The following is a 20,841-nucleotide window of genomic DNA, read 5'->3' on the forward strand; positions in this document are numbered from 1 at the left end:
GGAATTCCAAATTTTAGTATTATTACTTGACATGTACCTACATAAGCCTTTAGGTTTTCATTCGTTTATCTTACTCCTTGAATAACACAAATTAATGACATGTGAAATTCCATTGCTGAAATTAGTAAAGCTGCTAAAAATAAATTTTAATTGTAATAATTGATTTGCACAATTATAATTGCTATTATATTAGTGGGATAGGTACAATCGTAAATTGATATTCATAGCAATTAACGATTGTATAGGACATCCAAAAGACAGAACTAGTAATGATTCTACATGATACAGTAAGTCAAATATATACAGATTGATCCTCTCGCTAAAATACTCAAAGCGATGCCGCCACGATAACATCGCAATGGGAATTCAGCGAGAACGCCGAGTTTCTATACCAGTGATGCTCAGGAAGAGTGCCCACCAGTGTCTGGCATTGTCCGAAATCGCTCGCTCGCGGCCTAGCCCGAGTGACTCCCACTCCTCGAGGAACAGTCTTGAAGCAGCTTCGATAGCTCCCCTCTCTGCTACTGAAATGGGCCTTGAAACCGTGAGCGAGTGATTTCGGGCATTTTTGGCTGCTCGCGCTCGCCTCGTAGGTACTTGAGCATCGCTGTTCTATACGATTCATACCCCGAGGGCTAATGCATAGGGCACACACACAGAATCGTCTCAAGTGCAGTAGTCGCACGAGCAATATAGATCATGGTGGTAAAGATCTTTGGCACGTATTGTATACATATTCGGCGGCATTGCTTTGAGTACACTAGCGAGGGGAATACCTTGTAAAATACAATGTTTCGATATTACGCTTTGTTTTCGAAAAAATTAACTTTGAATTTTAACCGAAGGCGAATGTACCGAAGTATAATTTTAAGCATTTGAGGAGTAAACGGAGAAAGAGAAATGCTTATAGCTTAGAGATGGTCTTTGAGAGGCAGTCAATGGTCAGTCTCTTGAAACACTCAATACGGTATATTTGTACGCTTGTACTGAATCGTAATTCAAAGTCAATTTTCTCGAAAACGAAGCACAATATTAACAAATTTTATTGTACATTTTTCACTTATTTCTTCATGTAGAATTATTACCTTTCTGTTTGTATCACCAGTTCTGTGACCCCCTGTGGAAAGCAATCTGTAATTGAATTCGCAATTACATTGTAATCGTAAGTTGTAACTACAATAGATTACGTTATATTTTGCCCATTTCTGCATCAGATAGCTCCTCTTCCTCATTCAAAATAGATAACCATCCAATATCTACCATTTAGAGAATTTCATTTATGAAATACACAACAAATCATTTGTTTTGGCGTATTCCTTGATAAAAAAAACTTGTCTAACTACAGTGCTAAAGGAAATAGCGCGTTTAATCGTTTGTTGCAGTGACGGGTATCATGCAACGACAGAAAGAATTGATGCATCGCATGACGGATACTGCCTCGGATTACAGTATGTGATATTTTAATCGAACCTATCTCGCATATCCAGAACCCTTAAACTAGTTTTGCTACAAACACGAGGGTAAAACGACATATAAAGCCACATTTTTTAGTTATTCGTAGCCGTTAATAGAGAATAAAAGTTGTCTTTTCTAATGCTATTAAAGTTATCAACATCTGAATACGATCAACACATTTTTTGATGTTCAAAAAGTATTACCTTTAATTGTATGATCTTTTTTATACTTATCTTTTTGATTCTATATAAATTTATGAACTTAATCTCAAAATCACTCAAAATTGTCATGGCATTTTATAAATACTTAAATTTAGGAAAAGAGAAATAAAAATTTCAAGGTTGTTGTACCACAACATTTACATTGAAGGTAACCACCTACAATAAGGTGAATGATTGAAGGCAATTTTTCTCAAGTATTAAGAAATTTGTCGTTCTACCTTAAGGAATACCGCTCTTCTTAGCATCAGTATTTGAAAAAGTACCATTTCTGTAGATTAATGAATCAGAGAATAATAATATAAATTTAACACTAGAATTGTCAAAGAGTAGGGGTAAAGTTTGAAACCACTTTCTTAATATAGTAGTGACTTTTCATACACTTTGACTGCCACATCACTGATTTATTTTCAGAGTTGGGTAAATTTTATTTAGAATAACAAATAAAAAATAATGAATAAATTCATAAAATTTGTTCACAAATAACGAATTACTATACAAATGTATTCGTAACTAACTAATATGTACTCTTTTATTAACTAAAATTGTTATTGGTTATTCGCAAGTAAGTTTTATGAAATTATTCGATAATTAGAATAACTCCGAGAATAAATTGTATTATTGGATCTATCATACGACGACGTTTATAGTACGACCACACAAGACTCGCATGTGAACAGTTTTTCAGTGTTTACAACTGAATACCGCTTTTGATTCTAGACGAACATACTACTTCTAGTTGTTGAGTAAGTACTCGAATGTACGAAGAATTTAGTTTGTATTGAAACTTTGACAATGATTATGATTGCTTACACGTATATATAGAAATAAAAAACATATTTTTATGTTATAATACACCACTTTCGTTTTTTGCACAGGTCGAACGTCTATTTTCATTTGCAACAATATCAAATGCACCAAAATCTAATAAATTGTACGATAAAATGTTTGTATAGCAAGTCGTTCTTAAAGCCAATTTATTAAAAACGCGTAAAAAATAAAGAATTATATTTTAAAAAACTATATTGCTTCTGTCTTTTTTTATTATTTGTCTATGTATGCATCTATCTGTATATAACTTTGTATAATCAAATATTACTCCTAGTCATATAAATAATGTAACTTGCTTGTTAAAAACTGTGAAATGTAATCAAGCAAATAAAATATTAACGAGTAATACTAATTGTAAGTCAATCTCCCGATACCATTGATTTTAATGCAAGTTGAGTATGCATGTTCATAATATGACATACAGTACATTTATTCGCAGAGTTATTCAAAAGTTTCTTATCTGCATAACTTTTTATTCGAATAAAAAATTATTTGCTATTTTCGAATAACTTCGTTATATTCATCATTTTTATTCGAAGATCCTATGAGAAAAATGTATTCGAAATATTATTCGAATAATGCCCAACTCTATTTATTTTATCATCATGAATAATACTAACTTGGGTTGAACTTTACTTTGGGGTACCCAAAATTACTTCTTCTACATATTTTTGTAGTATTCGATGAATAGAATCTTAACCTTAACTTTAGGAATTCTACGCTTCAAAAGTAATGCGTATATAAAGCTTAGCGTTTTTAACATATTTGACAGATTAGTTTGACGCCATATTGGTTCCAATCCGCAATCTAATTGACTGATATTACTTCTGCTTAATAAAGTACTTACAAGTAGGCAATTATTATAATAAAATATTTGCAATTAAAAGCAGAGAAGAATACATCATTTAGTGTTAACTACGCAATCCCTATCTTTCCACACACCAACCAGTATTAACTACGCACTTAACCAACACTTTTCGTAAATATTTCTTATCTTACATTGTTTTCCCAATTAGTGAAGGAAGACGAATCAGAGTGAGTTTAGGCTAGATTCTTAGAAGAGAACCCCCGTAAGAAAGATCATTTTAGTCAATCAGATTATAAATAGAAGCCAATACGGTGTCATTGTAATTTATTAAACAAACTAAAAACACTGAGATTTACGAACGCATAACTTTTACTGCATGAATTGCTAAAGTTAAGAATAATATTTTTGGGTCCTACTCTTTGAATAATATTACCAAAATAAAGTTTACCCGTCTTGACAACAAGAGAAAAGCTGTCGCACGAGAAAAGAAGAGGCACGTTTCACGCTAGAACGTAAAAAGCAACACTGTAGCGGTTATAACCATCTACGCGCCAAAAATCAACGCTCGCGATCGAGCGATGGCCACATCACTTATCACTATTGATCAAGGTTGCAGTCCGAAATTAGCTGAGACTGCTAAGCACAACGTTAATGGCACGTGAACCCAACTAGCACAACGTTAATGGCACGTGATATTTCAGCGCTAGCAATTCGTACACACATCTGTGATTGTAAGACAAAATGACCTAAGTCACATGTTTTTGGTTTTGAGATATTGGTATTTAAGGTTTTCAACTTCGATACTGTTTTATGTACTTATGTTTTCTTGAATCCTTATTCTTAAGTAAGAAAATTCTTTCAATGCTCTTCCCTTTTTCTGAAAAAATAGCGTTTATATTTTAGATGTTAACTAACCCTGAATTCGAATTTTCTAAAAATTTGGCATTGGTCATTTTGCTTTACAGTAACAGATGTATGAATTGTTTATACATGTATGTAAAGATATAATGTATAAAATAAATTAGAAAAATAATTAGAAATAACTTTGCTTAAAATTGAAATTGCTGTGTTTGTCCAGATGAAATTTCTAGTATGTTTAATGTGCAAACCAAATCATTAACGAAACTAATGTAGATAGTCATGAATGACTATACATATTTGGTCAATGATATTAAAATGAAGAATCTTATGATTATTATTCAAAATAGTTATGAATCTCACAATTCCTACTATGAGAATTGCGAGTTATTTAAATGAAGTTTTATTTCAATAAAATTTTGTATAAATTTTGAAAATAGCTATACTTAAGTTCAATACATTTTTTTGAACAATTTAAACTTTGAACTATGTTCGAATAAAAATTACAAATGAAATTAATTATTTGTAAAGAACGTATAATGTTTTATTATAATTACTATAATTTAATAATATTGTATATCATTACAATTTTTATTATACTTCACTTATTATAAGGTTACGTAATTGAACCGATACTTCTTACTTCTATATTTAGTCAACGAAATCTTTATTCAAACATCATATGTGCACTTATCTATTATTTACGTCTGATTCATTTTATTCGAATACTATTTAAAGTAAGATTTATTCGAATGCTGCCTTACTGTGTTTACTAAGTTTTAGAAAAAAATGTAATTAAATGAAGCAATATTCATTTACACTTGAATAAACAGAATAAATAATCATGACAGTGAGTTTGGTAGTATCTTTGGCAGTCTTAGTGTAACAGAAGCTAGGTCACGTTTCTACTCACTTGTATACTGATAGTGCTTAACTTGTCTACCGCTCAGTGATCAAAAATTCATCTTTACACAAGAAAGTAGTATCCTGATGCAAGAAGATTGGTGGTCAAATTCATGAAATCAAGATAAGAAATCTGGAAGCTTCTAAATTCCTTTTAAGCTTGCTTTTGATCGATAAACACTGTTGATTTCAGTGTCTAATAGCTTTGTAGGATAAAATAACAGTGAATTGCGAAACCTTAATAGGTGATCCTGTCCGCCTCAGCTCGGGCAAAAACTTTCCTCCAATACACTAAGATCAATTTTCTATCTGGTACACGCTATCAGAGGTGTCAGTGCTCGGACTTGGTGGTTGAAATTGATCATTGCTAGCATTGGCAGCACTGTGAATTATGATTTCGCTTGGCCGTTAATGATACTTGGTTTGTTCTTCCGCCCGGAAAAGGGTAAAATTAATGAAACTCAAACTTTTAGATGTTTAGTGGGGATATTTCTGTAAGAACAAATGACGTCAGCCGTATTTTTAAATTTTTGAGCGCGAGGAACTTGAGTAATTCAAGAAGAGTTGAATAACTCTGAAGGAGCACATAGTACTCCTTTTAAAACCATAGGTCATGTTTGGAAGTATATCTGGTCTTTTGAGGGTCCTGGCAGCTACTGATCAATTTTTCACCACCACACTCCTTTAATGCAACACTTTCTTTTACAGCCACCAGCAATTAATTTCACGGCGATATTTCTTGTCAGCCGCTTGTTATCGTGCTTCTTCTATTTCCTTGATCAAGTTTCTGCTTCATACCAACGACTCTATTAGTGATGGTGCTCAAATCAGCCTCTTTTACACGAATAATTCGTTCATATAGAACTTTAATTGTAAAATCTAGTATACTCTAAGAAGTTTTACGAACTCCTTGGATTTTGTTTAGGTACTAGATAAACATAAGAGGCTCGGTGAGAAACAGATACATGTTGCCATACGATACACTTATATTCCAAAATTACTTCGTTATTAGTTTTAAAACAGCAGATATTAAGATGAGATTTATTACTAGGTGTACTACAACTTTTATGTAAACTTTACCAGTATATTCTATAGACAAAGACTAAACTAGAATTTCATATTAAAAAAAGTCTATACATGCTTCATTAAGAAGTCATAACAAAATTATGAAACATGAAGATAATACTAGAAATAGTAAATAGTAGTGGATAGTAATAGTAATAAAGTTATAGAATATATAAGATATGTTTATAAGGAACGCATAAGATTATGATACAGAAATACAGTAGAACATCGATTATTACCCAAACGTCGGTTATTTGAATGACCGATTATTTGAACCTGTATACTGTGCGTATGCATACACGATCAAAAAGAAACAGATGCTGTACAAATGTTTATTTTAGAGGGAATTCATAACTTGTCATTTACAAATAATTTATTTATTTTTTATTATGTATGTATTCTTTTACATGATAAACATTCATATATAAAAATTGTTTTATTTCTAATTGATTTATGACATTAGGTATCTGACTGATTAAATCTCTAAAAAATTACATATTCGAGCGGGTTTATTTCCTAACTAGTTCGAATAATCGACGTTCTACTGTATCTACTCGAGACGATGTCATAACGAGAGTCAGTATCACATGGGAAGAAACTAGAAGAAATAATATTAACCTTGTTGAGTTTTTTTAGGCAATGTAAACAAAGATAACTGTCTTAACACTTTTACTTATTGTTTATACGAATCCTAAGTTAAATTAAGTGATACATAATTACTATTCATAATTTAATTCAATTATCAGTTAAAATAATCACAATTTAATGTCAAATTTTCTGAAAAAATGTATTTTTGAGTATCTTAGTACAGGTATTAAATTAGTAGATAATTGATAATTATAGAGGGTTATAGATGGTTATAGATATCTCTTCTGCTTAACAAGTTTCTGTTCAAAGAGCGTTCATTTCAGAGAACAGAGCGTCAAAAGTTGGTAAAATTTACCTTTGTTACAACATGGATACAATCCACAAAAGAAAATTTACACAAATGCGATATGTGTCTTTTTCTCACTGAGTCCTTTGAAAGCGTATTGAGCTCATCACTGTCGATGTTTGTTGCACCATTTCTTAAAGGCAATTCTGAATTCTAAACATCTGTTGCATTCTGTCTCAGAGGTAATTCTGAATTCCAAGATGTAAATATCGACCATTCTCTTATTTTCCAGTCACTAGTGCGGTGGAGAAGCCGAGGAATCTCTTGATCAATGCAACCAGAGTGACCACAGGCTATAGTAAGTACTATGAATTTATGGCATTTGTTTAGTAACTTCCGCTAATATATGAAAGGGCAGTCGACAGCGCAGCTTCCAAAGGTCTGGAGTTCAAGCTCAGGAGATTTCTAGAGAAGTTCCGTGCCCGGATGCGATATGGGATACCAGATCTTGGAATTCCACCATTGGAGCCTCTTCAGCTCGACGAGATCGACATAGATATCGACAATTCAGAGATAGGAAAGTAAGTTCTCGACATTCATCTTGCGAGTAGACTGATTGGATCGCTTGTCGCATCGGTTTGTGGTTTCCGTTACTCAAGAACCCTTGTTGGCGAACGTAGTAGAAGTTACTGACAATTTAACGACATTTCCTTTGTTTCCTGGGTAGTTTAGCGAGTTTAGAAAACTTTTTTTCTTTCTTCCTCGAATGCGCGAGGTTTAACGTCCATTTGGGGACTATGTGGGTAAAAGTTTCTTCATCTCGAGGGCAAAAAGCTTGACGCAGGTGGGATTTAACTTGATGGGATCAAATGACACTCACAGTGGAAGGAATTGATTGGTCAAGGTAAGTATACATGGTTCCTTTTTCAGGTATTGCCTAACTTTGTCTATTATATTGTCAGTTACTTTATATCACTCTCCAAAAACACTTGAAACAAATTTGTTGTTATTTAAACAAATTTTCGCAATATACAGACTGTTGGGTAGTATGTGAAAAGTATTGCAGCGAGGATTAAAACTCTACAATACTAAAAATAATTTATATAAACGTAAGGGGAGTTTACCTAGCGCTAGACGGCACTTAAAACTAGACATTAGTTATAAAAATAAAACACAAAAAATAAAAGGAGCATTATTTTATGCTACACAGTGTAATTTATGGATAATTAAGATACAAAAAACTTTTCATTTATGTATAACGTACGGATTATTAAATAATAGAACAAAAACAAAAGAATAACTTATATCTATGTGACAAAAATATTTGGACATCTTATAAACATATGATAAAAAATTTAAATAATACTTTTCTTAAAAAACTTATTATTTGGTTAGATTTGTAAAGCAGTTTGAAATGATAAGAATTATCTTTTGTTAATGATCGATGCTATTTCTTATTTCACTGTTAGACAATTATTAAAATTAAATTTTACCATTGTCCTAATATTGTCGTAAATAACTGCATATAGTGCATGCAATTTTAAATACGGTTGACTTTATCAGAAATTGTGATGATTTATATATACATTAACGAACATTGACAATCGTGAAATTGTATGCGAAATAAACGTAGGTATTGATAAAAGGAACAAAATTAATTCTTAACTAAGAATTAATCTTAAATAAGATTTTGGAATATATTTGGATATATCTTTATTTTCAGATAAACTTATTTATTATTTTAATTATGTTATGGAGGTATTTTACATTTTTATTTGTTGATACATATAAAAACCAAAAAGTTTACCCTTGCAATTAATCTTCCGCGACGAACACTTGTACACAAGTGTGTTTAGTCCGCCTTCCAAGGGTTAAATATGTAAAGAAGTGTTTATATCATTCTCCTATCTATGAAAATTGAATAACACATGTCTGCTATCATTTCGCTCGAAAGTATATGCATATATTTAAAAGTAATCAAATCATGACTCATGACCCGCATGTGGCTCTTCTAAACATTTATTGCAGCCTCGTTGTTCTCATTCTTAATATTAAAATTAATTAATACGAGAATATAATACCTTTGTACACATATTTTTTTATATGACTACATAAATGCAATTACATATAAAAGTGCGTATCGATTTGTTGCTTGTGTATTCCAATGCTATATCATTGCATATCCTCCAATGATACGGCACGAGCACAACGGTGTAACACAGATAATTTTGTCCTTTATCATTGCTGCATATCATAACAAAAGATACGTCCTAACGATACATGGAAAAGACTTCAGTTCCTTCTGTGTCCTATAATTGTCTACATCAGCCGGTGGTCACGCATGTACATTGCTTAACTTGTGGTAGATCAACGATCTCGACAGATCTTTATACAAACTCGACAGTTTGTATAATTGTACAAGTGCGCCATCTATATTTTCTCGAAGGACTACTCTTCAATGAAGGGACACAGTTATATTCAATACAAATTTATTTCGTGACTGATATGTAAAAATGTGTTGTACTTGTGTTGTAGTCGTTACTGATGTTTGTTTTTTTTTAACCTTTGGCCGTGTGGACCTCTCGACCTTATACTAAAATGCCCTTTAAAGGTGAGAATAGTGGTAACAAATACGAGCGCGTGGTTTCCTTCGTGGGAGGTTCTTTTGCGCTTATTTCCCACTATTCTGTTTCGGGGGTGATATTGAAATGGATATCAGTGAGGATAACAGTCAGTGTGGGTGACTGCTAAGATCCGCTTGGATAATGTCTCCACGGAAAAGACCAAGGGGTGACGCGTAACTTATAGGGCGGATATGAATCGTGAGAGTCGCTTTACTACGGGACGGCCAAGTAGAGACGGTCATGTGTGAGCTATAAACAAAAAATACGAGAATGAAAAGCGTGGCGTAAACGAAAATTCTAAGGCCGATCCCTAGGAACTGGCGTAACATTCAACGTGTTAAGCTAGATTTACACAGGTCCTTTTCGTTCTGTTCCGAACCGTGCTGGCGGCAGAAGTATCTTTCCTTTGTTTTCAAATGGAGTAGTGTACATTGAACGTTCAGTATACGTCCGGCGAAATGCCAGATGATTTTATAGACACATCAAGTTCATTTCGTTCCGTTCCCTTCCGTTCTGTTTTGTTCCAGCGATATTAAGTATCGTTCCTTTGCTTTTGCATGAAGCAGTTTACATTGAATCTATTCCATCTCGTCCCGCGCTGGTCCGTTGAAGCGATGGAAAGTCAAAAAATATTGTTTTTTACCGATGATCTATGGAATGCCTTTTGAGATCGATTGAATGGAACCGTTTTTATGACCCTGCAGGAAAAAAAGGACAACAATAACTCATTTAGTAATCAAAATCTCAATTTCTGTATTTTACATTAAATTTTCATGAACTCACTAATGACTTTTCTGATAAAAATGATACCAAATATGATATCACTCTGACTATTTTTAACGACTGATGGATGTTCTGTGCTGAGAATATCCTGCCATCTTGCGCAAAAATGAATGCAGAGGCGCATCGTCATTTTGTAAGTACTTCTCAGTCTAAAGTTGTTGATTATTTTTACATATTATTTGTATGTGTACTTATTGTTTAATACTATTAATATTACTACAGCAACCATCTCCGAAAGTATTTAAAAAGTTTTATTTCGTTGTCGATCAAATCGCCAGTCGGCGCCGGGATGAAACGGCACGGAACGAAACGGAATGGAATGGAACAGAACAGATCCTGTATAAATAGATCTTTATGCGCGCTCTTTATACTGTGTCGCCTGCATCATCGGCGTGCGTGTCAATGTGCCGCCCGCGCAACCGATCTTATTGTTAGCTTCTTTTCCCACTATCAGCTATCCGTTTTCTTAATCTTCTACCATCAGTCGCGGGTGTTACAGAAAATGTTAAGAGGGATCGAGTCAGGTGAACGTGGTAGCTAAGACGTTGTATTGCTTTATCTTTCATGAATATGTCTTAGAATTCACTTTACACAGTTTGTTATATGATGTTCTTATGAGAAACGCGAAACAATCTGAAATAAATAAGCAAGATGAAATACCAGTTCATAGTTCATAACATCCGCACCTTAAGAAAATGTTTGATAACAACCTATGTAGAAAAATGATTTAACACTCAGTTCAACAACTTTGCCTCTGCGTTCCCCTGACTTAAATCCCCATGGCTTCATTTCGTGAGAATTTGTTTGAAAACAGAGCGTACTTACTACCTTCTATTACAATAAATGACGTGAGAAAATTAATTACAAAAAACGATTTAAACGTGAGTGCTGATTAACTTAATAAACTAATGAAAAATATTAAAAGAAAAACATATGGGAAAATATTTAGAACGTGGTAGAGTGTTTGAACATTTATTGTAGATATTAAAAAACAATTTAAATATTTTAAAAAGTATTCATTTTTGTGCTGTAAATCATACCCTAACACTTTTTACGCTAAACGAAACGAAGAATCGAATGACGCAGAAATAACTCCAGGCCTGCATTTAAAAAAACAAGTGCAAAAAATGCACTTTGCAACTGCACCGATGCTACTTCAAAAAAGGGTCGTACTACACAATTATAATGCTTGTTAAACTAGATACATTTACCGAATACACCCTGTGTACCTTTTTTGCGATATACGATCTGTCGCAACTGGAAACAAATTTTATTGAATCTTTAAAACAATTAGACATGAATAAAAATACCATGAGAAAAAATTAGATGGTATTGAATAAAATAATTTTACATTGTTTTGGTGTACCAAAAATATGCAACTGCGCCTTTTTTTAAGGAGGTTCCGTTTTTTTTAATAAAGATGGATTTCTCAAAACGTTGAAACCTTGAAACTATTCGACACTAAAAAAGCTTCGAATTTCGAATTCTCGAAATTTTGCACTTTTTTGTGTTTCGAAAGTCTCGAAACCTGGGTAAGTGAAAAGTATCTAAATTAAAGGAAATTATCAAACAAAATATCTCATCACTCCGCCATCAACTCTAAAAGATTTCAAAACATCCAGCATTACAATCGGTAAAGAAAGAAGTAGATCAAATTTAGAAAAAATTTGTATATTAGTGTTTTTCAACAAGAATGGGAATTAGATCGTTGTATTATTGTTATGTTTTTGTTTGATTATGGTGGATAAAAATTTGTTCAGACTTAACTTCTTCTGATAAAATAAAATCAACACTTTAGATTTCGAAAGTTCCAAGTTTTGAAAATTTAAAAATTAGATTTTAAACTACATCTAGTTTCGAACTATTCGATGTAATTTTTCAATCTCTACGAAAAAATAATAACGTACTTATACCCTGACCTGTTAGTGTAAAAGTTGTTACTGTTACAAATTTCCATAAGTATTTTTTATTTACAAGCACGTTTTCGCTAAACTATAATCGTGTACAATTATATATTATAAACTACGAAATAACAATGTTTATATGGCAACCGCGATCACCGGAACTAAAGACACTCGATCCTTTTGTTACGAGGTTAATTAACTCTTGGTTATAAGTGACTCGGCGCGCGTCTCACTGGCGTCTGCTGTCTGCCCAATGAGTGTACATACACTAGTTACTCGATTGAGAGCCGCTTCAGGCATCACAGTCGAGAGTCACGGCTATCTCCACTACCTCGTTTGATATGTGCTGTAGAGAAACCAATTTTTGAAACCATCGCGTTCTAGCTTGGCACTTGAGAACAAGGAGGCCATAAAAACAAGGATACCATTAGGGATTAAGAATAGCAATTCCGATTATTTATAATAAAGATACATAAAACTTGGTTTGTAGAAAAAAAGATCATACTCGTCTGCGCATAGAATGTTACGAAAAGTGCTCCAATTTACTAATTTTCTATTATTCACTTTTTTGCTTAAACGAATAGTTTTCGAAAATGAAATAAGTTAAGAGCTATTACACTTTCAAGAACTATTCGAAATTTGTAGCAAGTATGTATGTATAGTAATAAATATCCTGGTTGAAGTTGGTAGACTATCCTTATTAAAATTTATTTAGAGTCCAACGATCTTTACTCAAGGAAAGAAAACCAAGTCAATTTCGAATAAAAATATATGTATGATTTACATTAGCATATACTTATATATGTAAAATAATATATAATTCTATATTATATATATATATACAAAAAGGATGAACGATATGTAGCGAATTAGTAAATCGGCGCACGGAGTAAGCTTTCTTTCTATAAATTAAGTTAACAAATATCTTTGTTATAAATAATCGGAATCGTGTCATGTGTGGTATCATTTTCATCGGGAGAGCACGAGGAATCGATTGGTGTTACTTGCATGAAAATCTATTTGCAAATAAGAAACTTTAATTTTTCCTGTTCTTAATCCCTAATGCTATGTTCGTCTTTTAGGACGTCATTAATTTCGGGCGTCGAGCATCAACAGTTGAGTGAGACCCTTTTTTAGCTTCTGCTGTCATGTACCAATTATCTCAGTGGCCGAGAGCAGAGGAAGCCAAATCGATTGATAGTCACGATAAAGGCTCGTCCCCAGACCCGAGCGCGACTCTTAATCGAGCAACTACTGGTATTATAGTCTGCGCGCCATCCGAAGATTAAAAGTTTAAAAGACAAAGTGTATTTTTCTCTTGTTACTAGTATTGATCACACATCTAACGTCTAAATATTCTACTAGTATTGATCATACATGTAACGTCTAAATATTCTGCTGTGACTATACCAAATTACAGAAAGGAACATAACAAAAACGTTAAATAGCGTGAACTAAAGAATAGAAAAGCATTTATACTACAGTGGAGGATCATTGGCACATTTGTTATACATATGTAGTAGCGTAAGGGAAATTCGGGTAATACGGATCAATCAAATATTTAGTACATAGCTTTTTTTTACAAATATATAGATAACCCATCTGTATACTATGCTGTACCCACGATCCAATAAATTAGTCTACAGCATCTACAATTATTTTACTGTAGCATTTACTTAAAGTAGGCACCTAGATGAAAATTTGTTACATTTTCATTCTAATTTTTTTATCACAGTAAAAAGCTGTAAGTCATACCTTGACTATTTATTATTAGTATTATTTTTCTGCCAGTTTTAGAATATATAATCTAAACGATAGTTTTATCTGTTGGACATAGCAAAAGGTTTGCCGTTTTAATGAAATAATTAGGTTATATTTGTGATTATTTGTATAACGTGCTCGTTAAGTAATATCCGTAAAAAAATGGGGAAATATTGGTCAAGTAGTTGGGATTTCTTGATTAGCACAGCCTCATTAACCCAACCACAGGTGGAGAAATATCGATCAGAGCTCACTTTTCGTTCTTTTTAATACTGTTTTTAAATGATTAGCTTTATGTATTTAATATTTTATCGTGATGAACAGAATATATAATGCTGTTTACTTAAAAAATAATTGTAACGAATCTCTCAGTGTTTTATCTGTTTTATCTCAATGTTTAATCTCAAAGATATGTTTCAAAACAACTTTGCTAAAGTAACCAGAACTCCCTCAGATTCCGCTAACAAGTATAACATGTTATTTACAGATACACCGAAGTAATGAATTTAGCCAAATTTGAACTGCAATAACAGTTGACCTAACAAGTTCAAAATATAAATACTCTAATGCTTTTTATGAAGATATTAAAAACAGAATCCACTACTTCGTTTAAATATTGTACGGTATTTTTTATATGATGACGGAAAATCGGCAAATGTTTAATAGGTAGGTCGTATTATGTATCTCCATATCTTTCTGCTAATAATGTTACCCTTAGTTGATACAATGTTCATATTGTAACGTACTATGGCGAAGTCATTATTATTCTATTGAAAGATACAATTAATAACAGTTTTTTCAATTGCAAAGTCTTAGCAAGTTATTCGTACATGTGGTACGTACACGCAATTAAAACACCTCAAGATTTCCGAAAGTAAATAACGAATTGTATGGAAAATGGAACTCATGAGCCCTATTAGTATTTTTGTTTCATGTTCAGCGTTAGCAAGTGTGCACGAAGTAAGAATGAAGCACTACAAACGATAACTGTGATAAGAATTGAAGTTATAGTGACAATGGAATATTAAATACAGGATATTTTGATACATTAGTTTAGAATTAAAGGATTCCATAGACCAACGCGAATTTTCCGCAGCGACGGCAATTTTTTCGCAACGTCCTCTTCGCATGAGAATCAATTTGCATGTATTTTCTCAATCCACCGCGGATTTCCTGTCGTTGCGGAAAATTGCGTTTGTCTGTGGAGCTTTTGATACAGCATGTTCAAGAAATCGAATAGTTGAAAATTGATCGTATAAAAATAACTATTTCTACATTTATTTATTGATCAAAACTTTTACTTTATAAATTTTAAATTGCAAATTTTATACTAGTAATCTAAAATCTAAGGATTCTGGTTTTAACTCATTTTTAATAGAGCAAAAGAAGGGTAAATTCGGAAGAAATGAAACCACTTTTTTTAAAAGTCGAGTTACGTCTACAAATAATGAAACAAAAAATGTAAAGATTTTTACATTTGGTGTAGGACATTTACTGAATTTATGGAAATAATGCTTAATGTAATAAACATTATACGGGAAGGTTGCCGAATTTCGATCACTACAATATTTTTTACTGTAGGCTAGAAATAAAATATTTTTAATATATAAGAGATGAAGTAATTTTTTCAATAAAAATACATTTCGATATCTATTGCAATGACATTTTATCCTTTTTTGTAATTCTATCTTTTTTATCGCAATAGCTGTAACGTTTTTCGAATTTTATGTAGTATTTGTGTAACCATCGTTTCCTATCTATGCGTTGCACCCAATAATCAATGCTTCAAATGTTTTTTTGTAATCAGCTCCACGTTCAACACACTCGACTTTGATCAAACGCAAACAACTGACAATCGATTAACGGTAGTTTTACCGCTTTGAATAGACACGATGAATTTTTATGGGACAAAAAAGAAAAATTCATTGTGACATTATTCATTATAAAATTATTATGTTCAATTTTTTTGCACAATCTGGGTTTTATATTTTTTTTAAATTACGTACTTCAAAAAGTTAATGGAGGACGAGTGTACTGAAGTATAGTTTTAGACATTTGAAAGACACACAGGGAAAGGGGAATGCTTTTAGTTTACCGTATAAACGGTAAACTAAACAAAATCAGTACGAGGCTTGTACGGATGGCCCCGAATGCTCTTGAATTATATTGAACTTGATCTAAGTCACGTCGCAACATTCTACTAGGTGCTACTTAATGATATGTCAGAATTCTGTATCAAAGTTTAATCACGGTTTAAGTTTATTATTAGAATAATATTGTTTATTCAATTGTTTTATCTTAAATTATGATATTGTTAACTTATAGATAAAGAAGAATAAAAAGCATAAAACTTTTTTTTTTAATTTAAGAAATATCTTAAGTGTCTACTAGAGGAACTTCTTCTAATATCTCAAAAGCGACAAATCCCAGTATGCTCTGGTCCACCCACTTAGTCCGCCATTCCATCGGGCCTTGCTATTGCTTGCATCGGACAGTTTTAGTTTGTTTAGTTTTGACTGGATATTCCGATCCTATCCGAGAGACGAGTGAATGGTAAGGAAGGAGGGCTTTATGATTGTAGCGATCTTAAAATTTACTTATGTTTAACATATTATAGCTCAGTTTTCCGTAGACTAATTTTCTCCCTGTTGCACTCACCTAATCCTCTACGTGGCCCATAACTGTTGTTTTCATCTGTTTGTCAAAAAGTGTTTTTTACACAGTTTGTTACTGTTTTTTAGCACAATTTCACGTTGAACTTCGCGTTATTTTAAATTGTAACGCGAGTTACCACCACCGTGAAGTTGCGTAAATTCCTTCTTCCCGGTTAGGGTTAGAAGGATGTTAAATTGTTCCAACACGATTATTAGTTGCAAATGTATATAATTTCAATTCACTGGTTATACAATTGGATTTGTAGTTTTGTTTGTAAGGCTCCAAAGGCTTATTATGCAGAATTTACTGAAACTGAAGCTGAGGACGTCTCGCGACTTCAACGATGTCGATTCAGAAAAGATAACCGAATAATAATTGAACGAATACTCTGAAGTATCCTTTTTTAATAACTTCGCCTTTCTCCTTCCATATCAAACCATCAGCAAGAGCCGCAGAGCATAGTCCAGCAAGGTAGGCCTTGACCTAAGTGACCAATTAGTAAACGTTTGGGGTTTATCTAATGGAAATATACTGAATTGTTCAGCAAATCAGCTCGCTGGACATTTCCCATGTAGGCTAGCCGAAAACCCAGCAGCTGTGGTGCACGCATAAGTCGTCAACGTTGACGACTTCAATTCTCATGTCTGAGCGTACTTTTTGAGTATTTGATCAGAGCGAGCCGGAAATACCCCAGGCATGAGCCATGTTTGGCTCAGAAAACCCTACGATGGGTCATATCTTTGAGATATGTGGTCATGGTGACCGGTGGTACCTAGGGTATGGTTACGTTAGATGGCTTGGAACCCCTGATGGGGTTCGACTCTGATATTTTTGATTCGTGCACCACATGAGGTTCGCTTACGACATGGAGGAGAAAGTCATGTTAATATTCAGAGCCAATGTCGCCGAGAAGGTTTGAATGTTTATTCAAATCGGCTATAGATATGATTACTGTTTCTTCGTAATTTCGTGTCAGGTTGGTCGATATCGCGAAACAGTTACATACTCACAGGTGGCTGGTTCTTCATAGCGGAAAAGAGACTTCGTTTGGCGCACACTTTTACTTCAGTAGGTACCTACATATGTAGCGCGAGACTCTACCGAGTCTCTTGATGTATTATACATACATTGACGTTTTTTATTTATTAGTACATACTTAGAATGCTTGGAGATGGTCATGTGCACGCATATTCGATAGAATTTGGAAACGCGATTTTCTCACAAACAAGACCTCAAACAAAAAATGTTACTTCGTCTTTCCAGCGTATTTTTACTTGTACAATCATCACCTGTTCTGTTCGACTAGCCACGTGGTTAAGAAATTTTTTTAAATATACTGTAATGATTCTGGAGAGTCGTCGACTACTCCCCGCACGCACTGCGAGCTTGTGACCGCCACGACGACATATTTAACATTGTAACTTTATTTACAATATTTCGGAATGCACTCATATATTTTGATTCGTGTCCTGTCACAATCATAGCTGTCATACTTTTTTGATCGATTGTAAAAACGCCTCACAGTGGCAAACTTTATGAATTTAGGTAGACAAAATGAAAATTTTATGTTCGGAGAGTAGGTAAAAACATTTGGATTTTTGCAGCATACATTGTACTGTATCTAACTTCCTAACTTCATTAAAGGTATATTCGTTACTAAGGTAAACATTGCTATATTCATCCGAAAACTTGGTATAAGCTGCTATAAGAAAACATTGTTTCTGCAATCATTTGTTGAATATTGATCAAATATTACGATATTTTTGTATTTAGTGAATATTTTCGCTATGGATTATCAACAAAGAAGTATGTACTTTATTTACCATTAACAAGTTCTAATTTATTCTATTGATATGTGATAGTAAATGAAAAGTTTTTGTCATACTCTAAAATTCTACAATTCTTGCTGTTTCTTATAACCATTCTTTAATCATTTGAAAGAAAACATATTAAGCTACTAATCTAGCTTTCATTTAATTGCACTACTTTGCTCCTACAGTTATTACGTATATTTTTAGATGGTTATATCATATCCCATAGAAGACTTTTTGAGATTTGGCTTAGCGAGATTGAAAAATTCGTTCGTGAACCAATATTTTAATACAAAAAATGTTTCTGAAAATATATTAAATAACATTAAGCATGAAATTATAAAATTTAGCTACGGACTGTCTGAAAGATGGATGAAAAATAATAGAACGAAAGATAGTTTTTTAAAATAAAATTCTACATAGCTTGAAAAAAAATAAAATATGATATGTTTGAAAATAATACTCAAGCGTGTCAAGACAGACCTTCAACCTCCTCACGTGGGTGCAAAAAACTTTTTTTAGACAAAAATAGCGCTAAACAAAAAGAAGGAGAATATAAAATGTACTAGAAACGTCTACCACCAAAGAGGATTTGGGGTTTACCACGAAAGTAAATTTACATACAGCAAGACTGCATAATGCTGCGGCAATTCTGCATGAAATTACGTCTAAATCTCCGAAACGAGCGACCCACCTTAAGAAAGCTATTTGTTGCCAGTCAAATTTAATAAAACAAATTAGTAAGGAAGAAGCATTGGTCACATTTTTAGACAGAAAAATGAATAAGAGATCGTACATTACCGTACAGCAGCGATTGAAAACATTTCCCTCCTATTCCTTCACAACAGAAGCGAAGAAGCAATGCTCAAAACGTTACAGTTGCAGAAGTAGCTGCTAAAGAACCATTACAATGTCTACTGGGCCATACAATAAAAAGATTATGTATAGCACAGGAGAATGTATTTCTACAATTTAAAGATGATTTGGAAAATGTTGAATTTATGACGATGGTAGACGGTAAGGTTTGTAGTTCAATTTAAATGTTTTATACTTCTAAGGAAATGAAGTACACACAGGGGAGTCACAACGTCTATCTTCGAAATCGATACCTTCGGTATCCTAACAAAAGTACATACCTCGTTACATTTTCTTCCGTGGCGCGCTTCGCGCGTAGAATATTATATCATTTCCGTTTTCCATGGCAGATCACCTAGCGTAGACAGTATTTTCCAAGTTGAACTTTACCTTTGTGGCAGTGGGGGGGGCTTTGCCTCCAACCTCCCATCGGGGGCTCTACCCCCTGGCGCCTGTGTGCGTGGAGACTACACTCCTACACCCTGCTTAAGGGATCTCAACTAATTGAAATGGTTCTATGCAGTCACTGCGACCGAATTTCAACATTTCTTATGTATAACTCGAAAACTAAGACCGAGTGGCGGTGTCCTGTACCAATTATGGCTTGCAGTAATAGTTAAGCATTTTCTATAAATTATTCTACCAAATAACCTAACATTCTTATAACATGCCTACGATATCTGTTAGTTTATAAAGTATCTAGACGAATACGTATGCACTCGCATTTTATATTGTATAAAAAAATGTACTATTTAAATTGAGATAAATGTTGGATGTTGAGCGTTTCTACGTTAAAATGTATGGCACCCTGAAAAGGGCCGTTTTGCGTATTATATTAATTAATTTCTTCAGTGAGCGCCTAAAGACATTTTTTAAATATCTTATACTTATTATTAATAATAACAATATTAATTAATCCGTTTTATGGGGCCACGTGAAAAATATACCTGTCTTCGGATTCACGAAATTTAGGCTGTGGTTCATCATTAAGTGTTGGAAGTTGTTGCTTTCCAAACATTTATACGATGCCCAACAATCAGAAATAATGGTCGTTTCGGGTAAAATCCATTGCTTTATAAGGTTTAACAATATTTTTTGGTTCCTATTAGGAATAGGAACCAAGAAACATTTTTTGGAGTCTCTTTCGATGCCTCCAAAAGTCCAACCTCGATAATGCGATCCCTATTGTATTTTCTATGACCAATTTTCGCCTCATCAATTTCGACAATTACTCCTGGCTCTCCTAATTTTTCTTCACAAAATATATACACGCCTATAATTGCAATACATACTGAATTTTTAAATATATAATATTTTTAATTGCATATTTATGAAATACTTAATACTGGACAAAAGCTTAACCAGTCTACAATAGTTTTGTCACATAAATTTAATTTATTGTTAAAAAATTGCTGACGGGGTGACTTTATTAATAA

At 33.1% G+C, this 20,841-nt stretch overlaps 1 protein-coding gene across 3 annotated transcripts in view; it reads left to right on the plus strand.

Annotated features, from left to right (window-relative positions):
- Positions 1–20,841, plus strand: part of LOC143180954 (uncharacterized) — a 44,316-nt gene that overhangs the window by 16,337 nt on the left and 7,138 nt on the right. The window contains exons 2-4 of one of the 3 annotated variants that reach the window (XM_076381020.1): positions 1,383–1,448; positions 7,305–7,370; positions 7,452–7,593. In XM_076381020.1, coding sequence (XP_076237135.1) covers positions 1,383–1,448; positions 7,305–7,370; positions 7,452–7,593 — 274 coding nt within the window. Of the gene's footprint in view, positions 1–1,382; positions 1,449–7,304; positions 7,371–7,430; positions 7,594–20,841 lie in introns of all 3 variants that reach the window. The other 2 variants (XM_076381019.1, XM_076381021.1) reach the window with 2 other exon arrangements.

The sequence above is a fragment of the Calliopsis andreniformis genome, chromosome 6 (genome assembly GCF_051401765.1).
Source record: "Calliopsis andreniformis isolate RMS-2024a chromosome 6, iyCalAndr_principal, whole genome shotgun sequence".
Classification (NCBI taxonomy): domain Eukaryota; kingdom Metazoa; phylum Arthropoda; class Insecta; order Hymenoptera; family Andrenidae; genus Calliopsis; species Calliopsis andreniformis.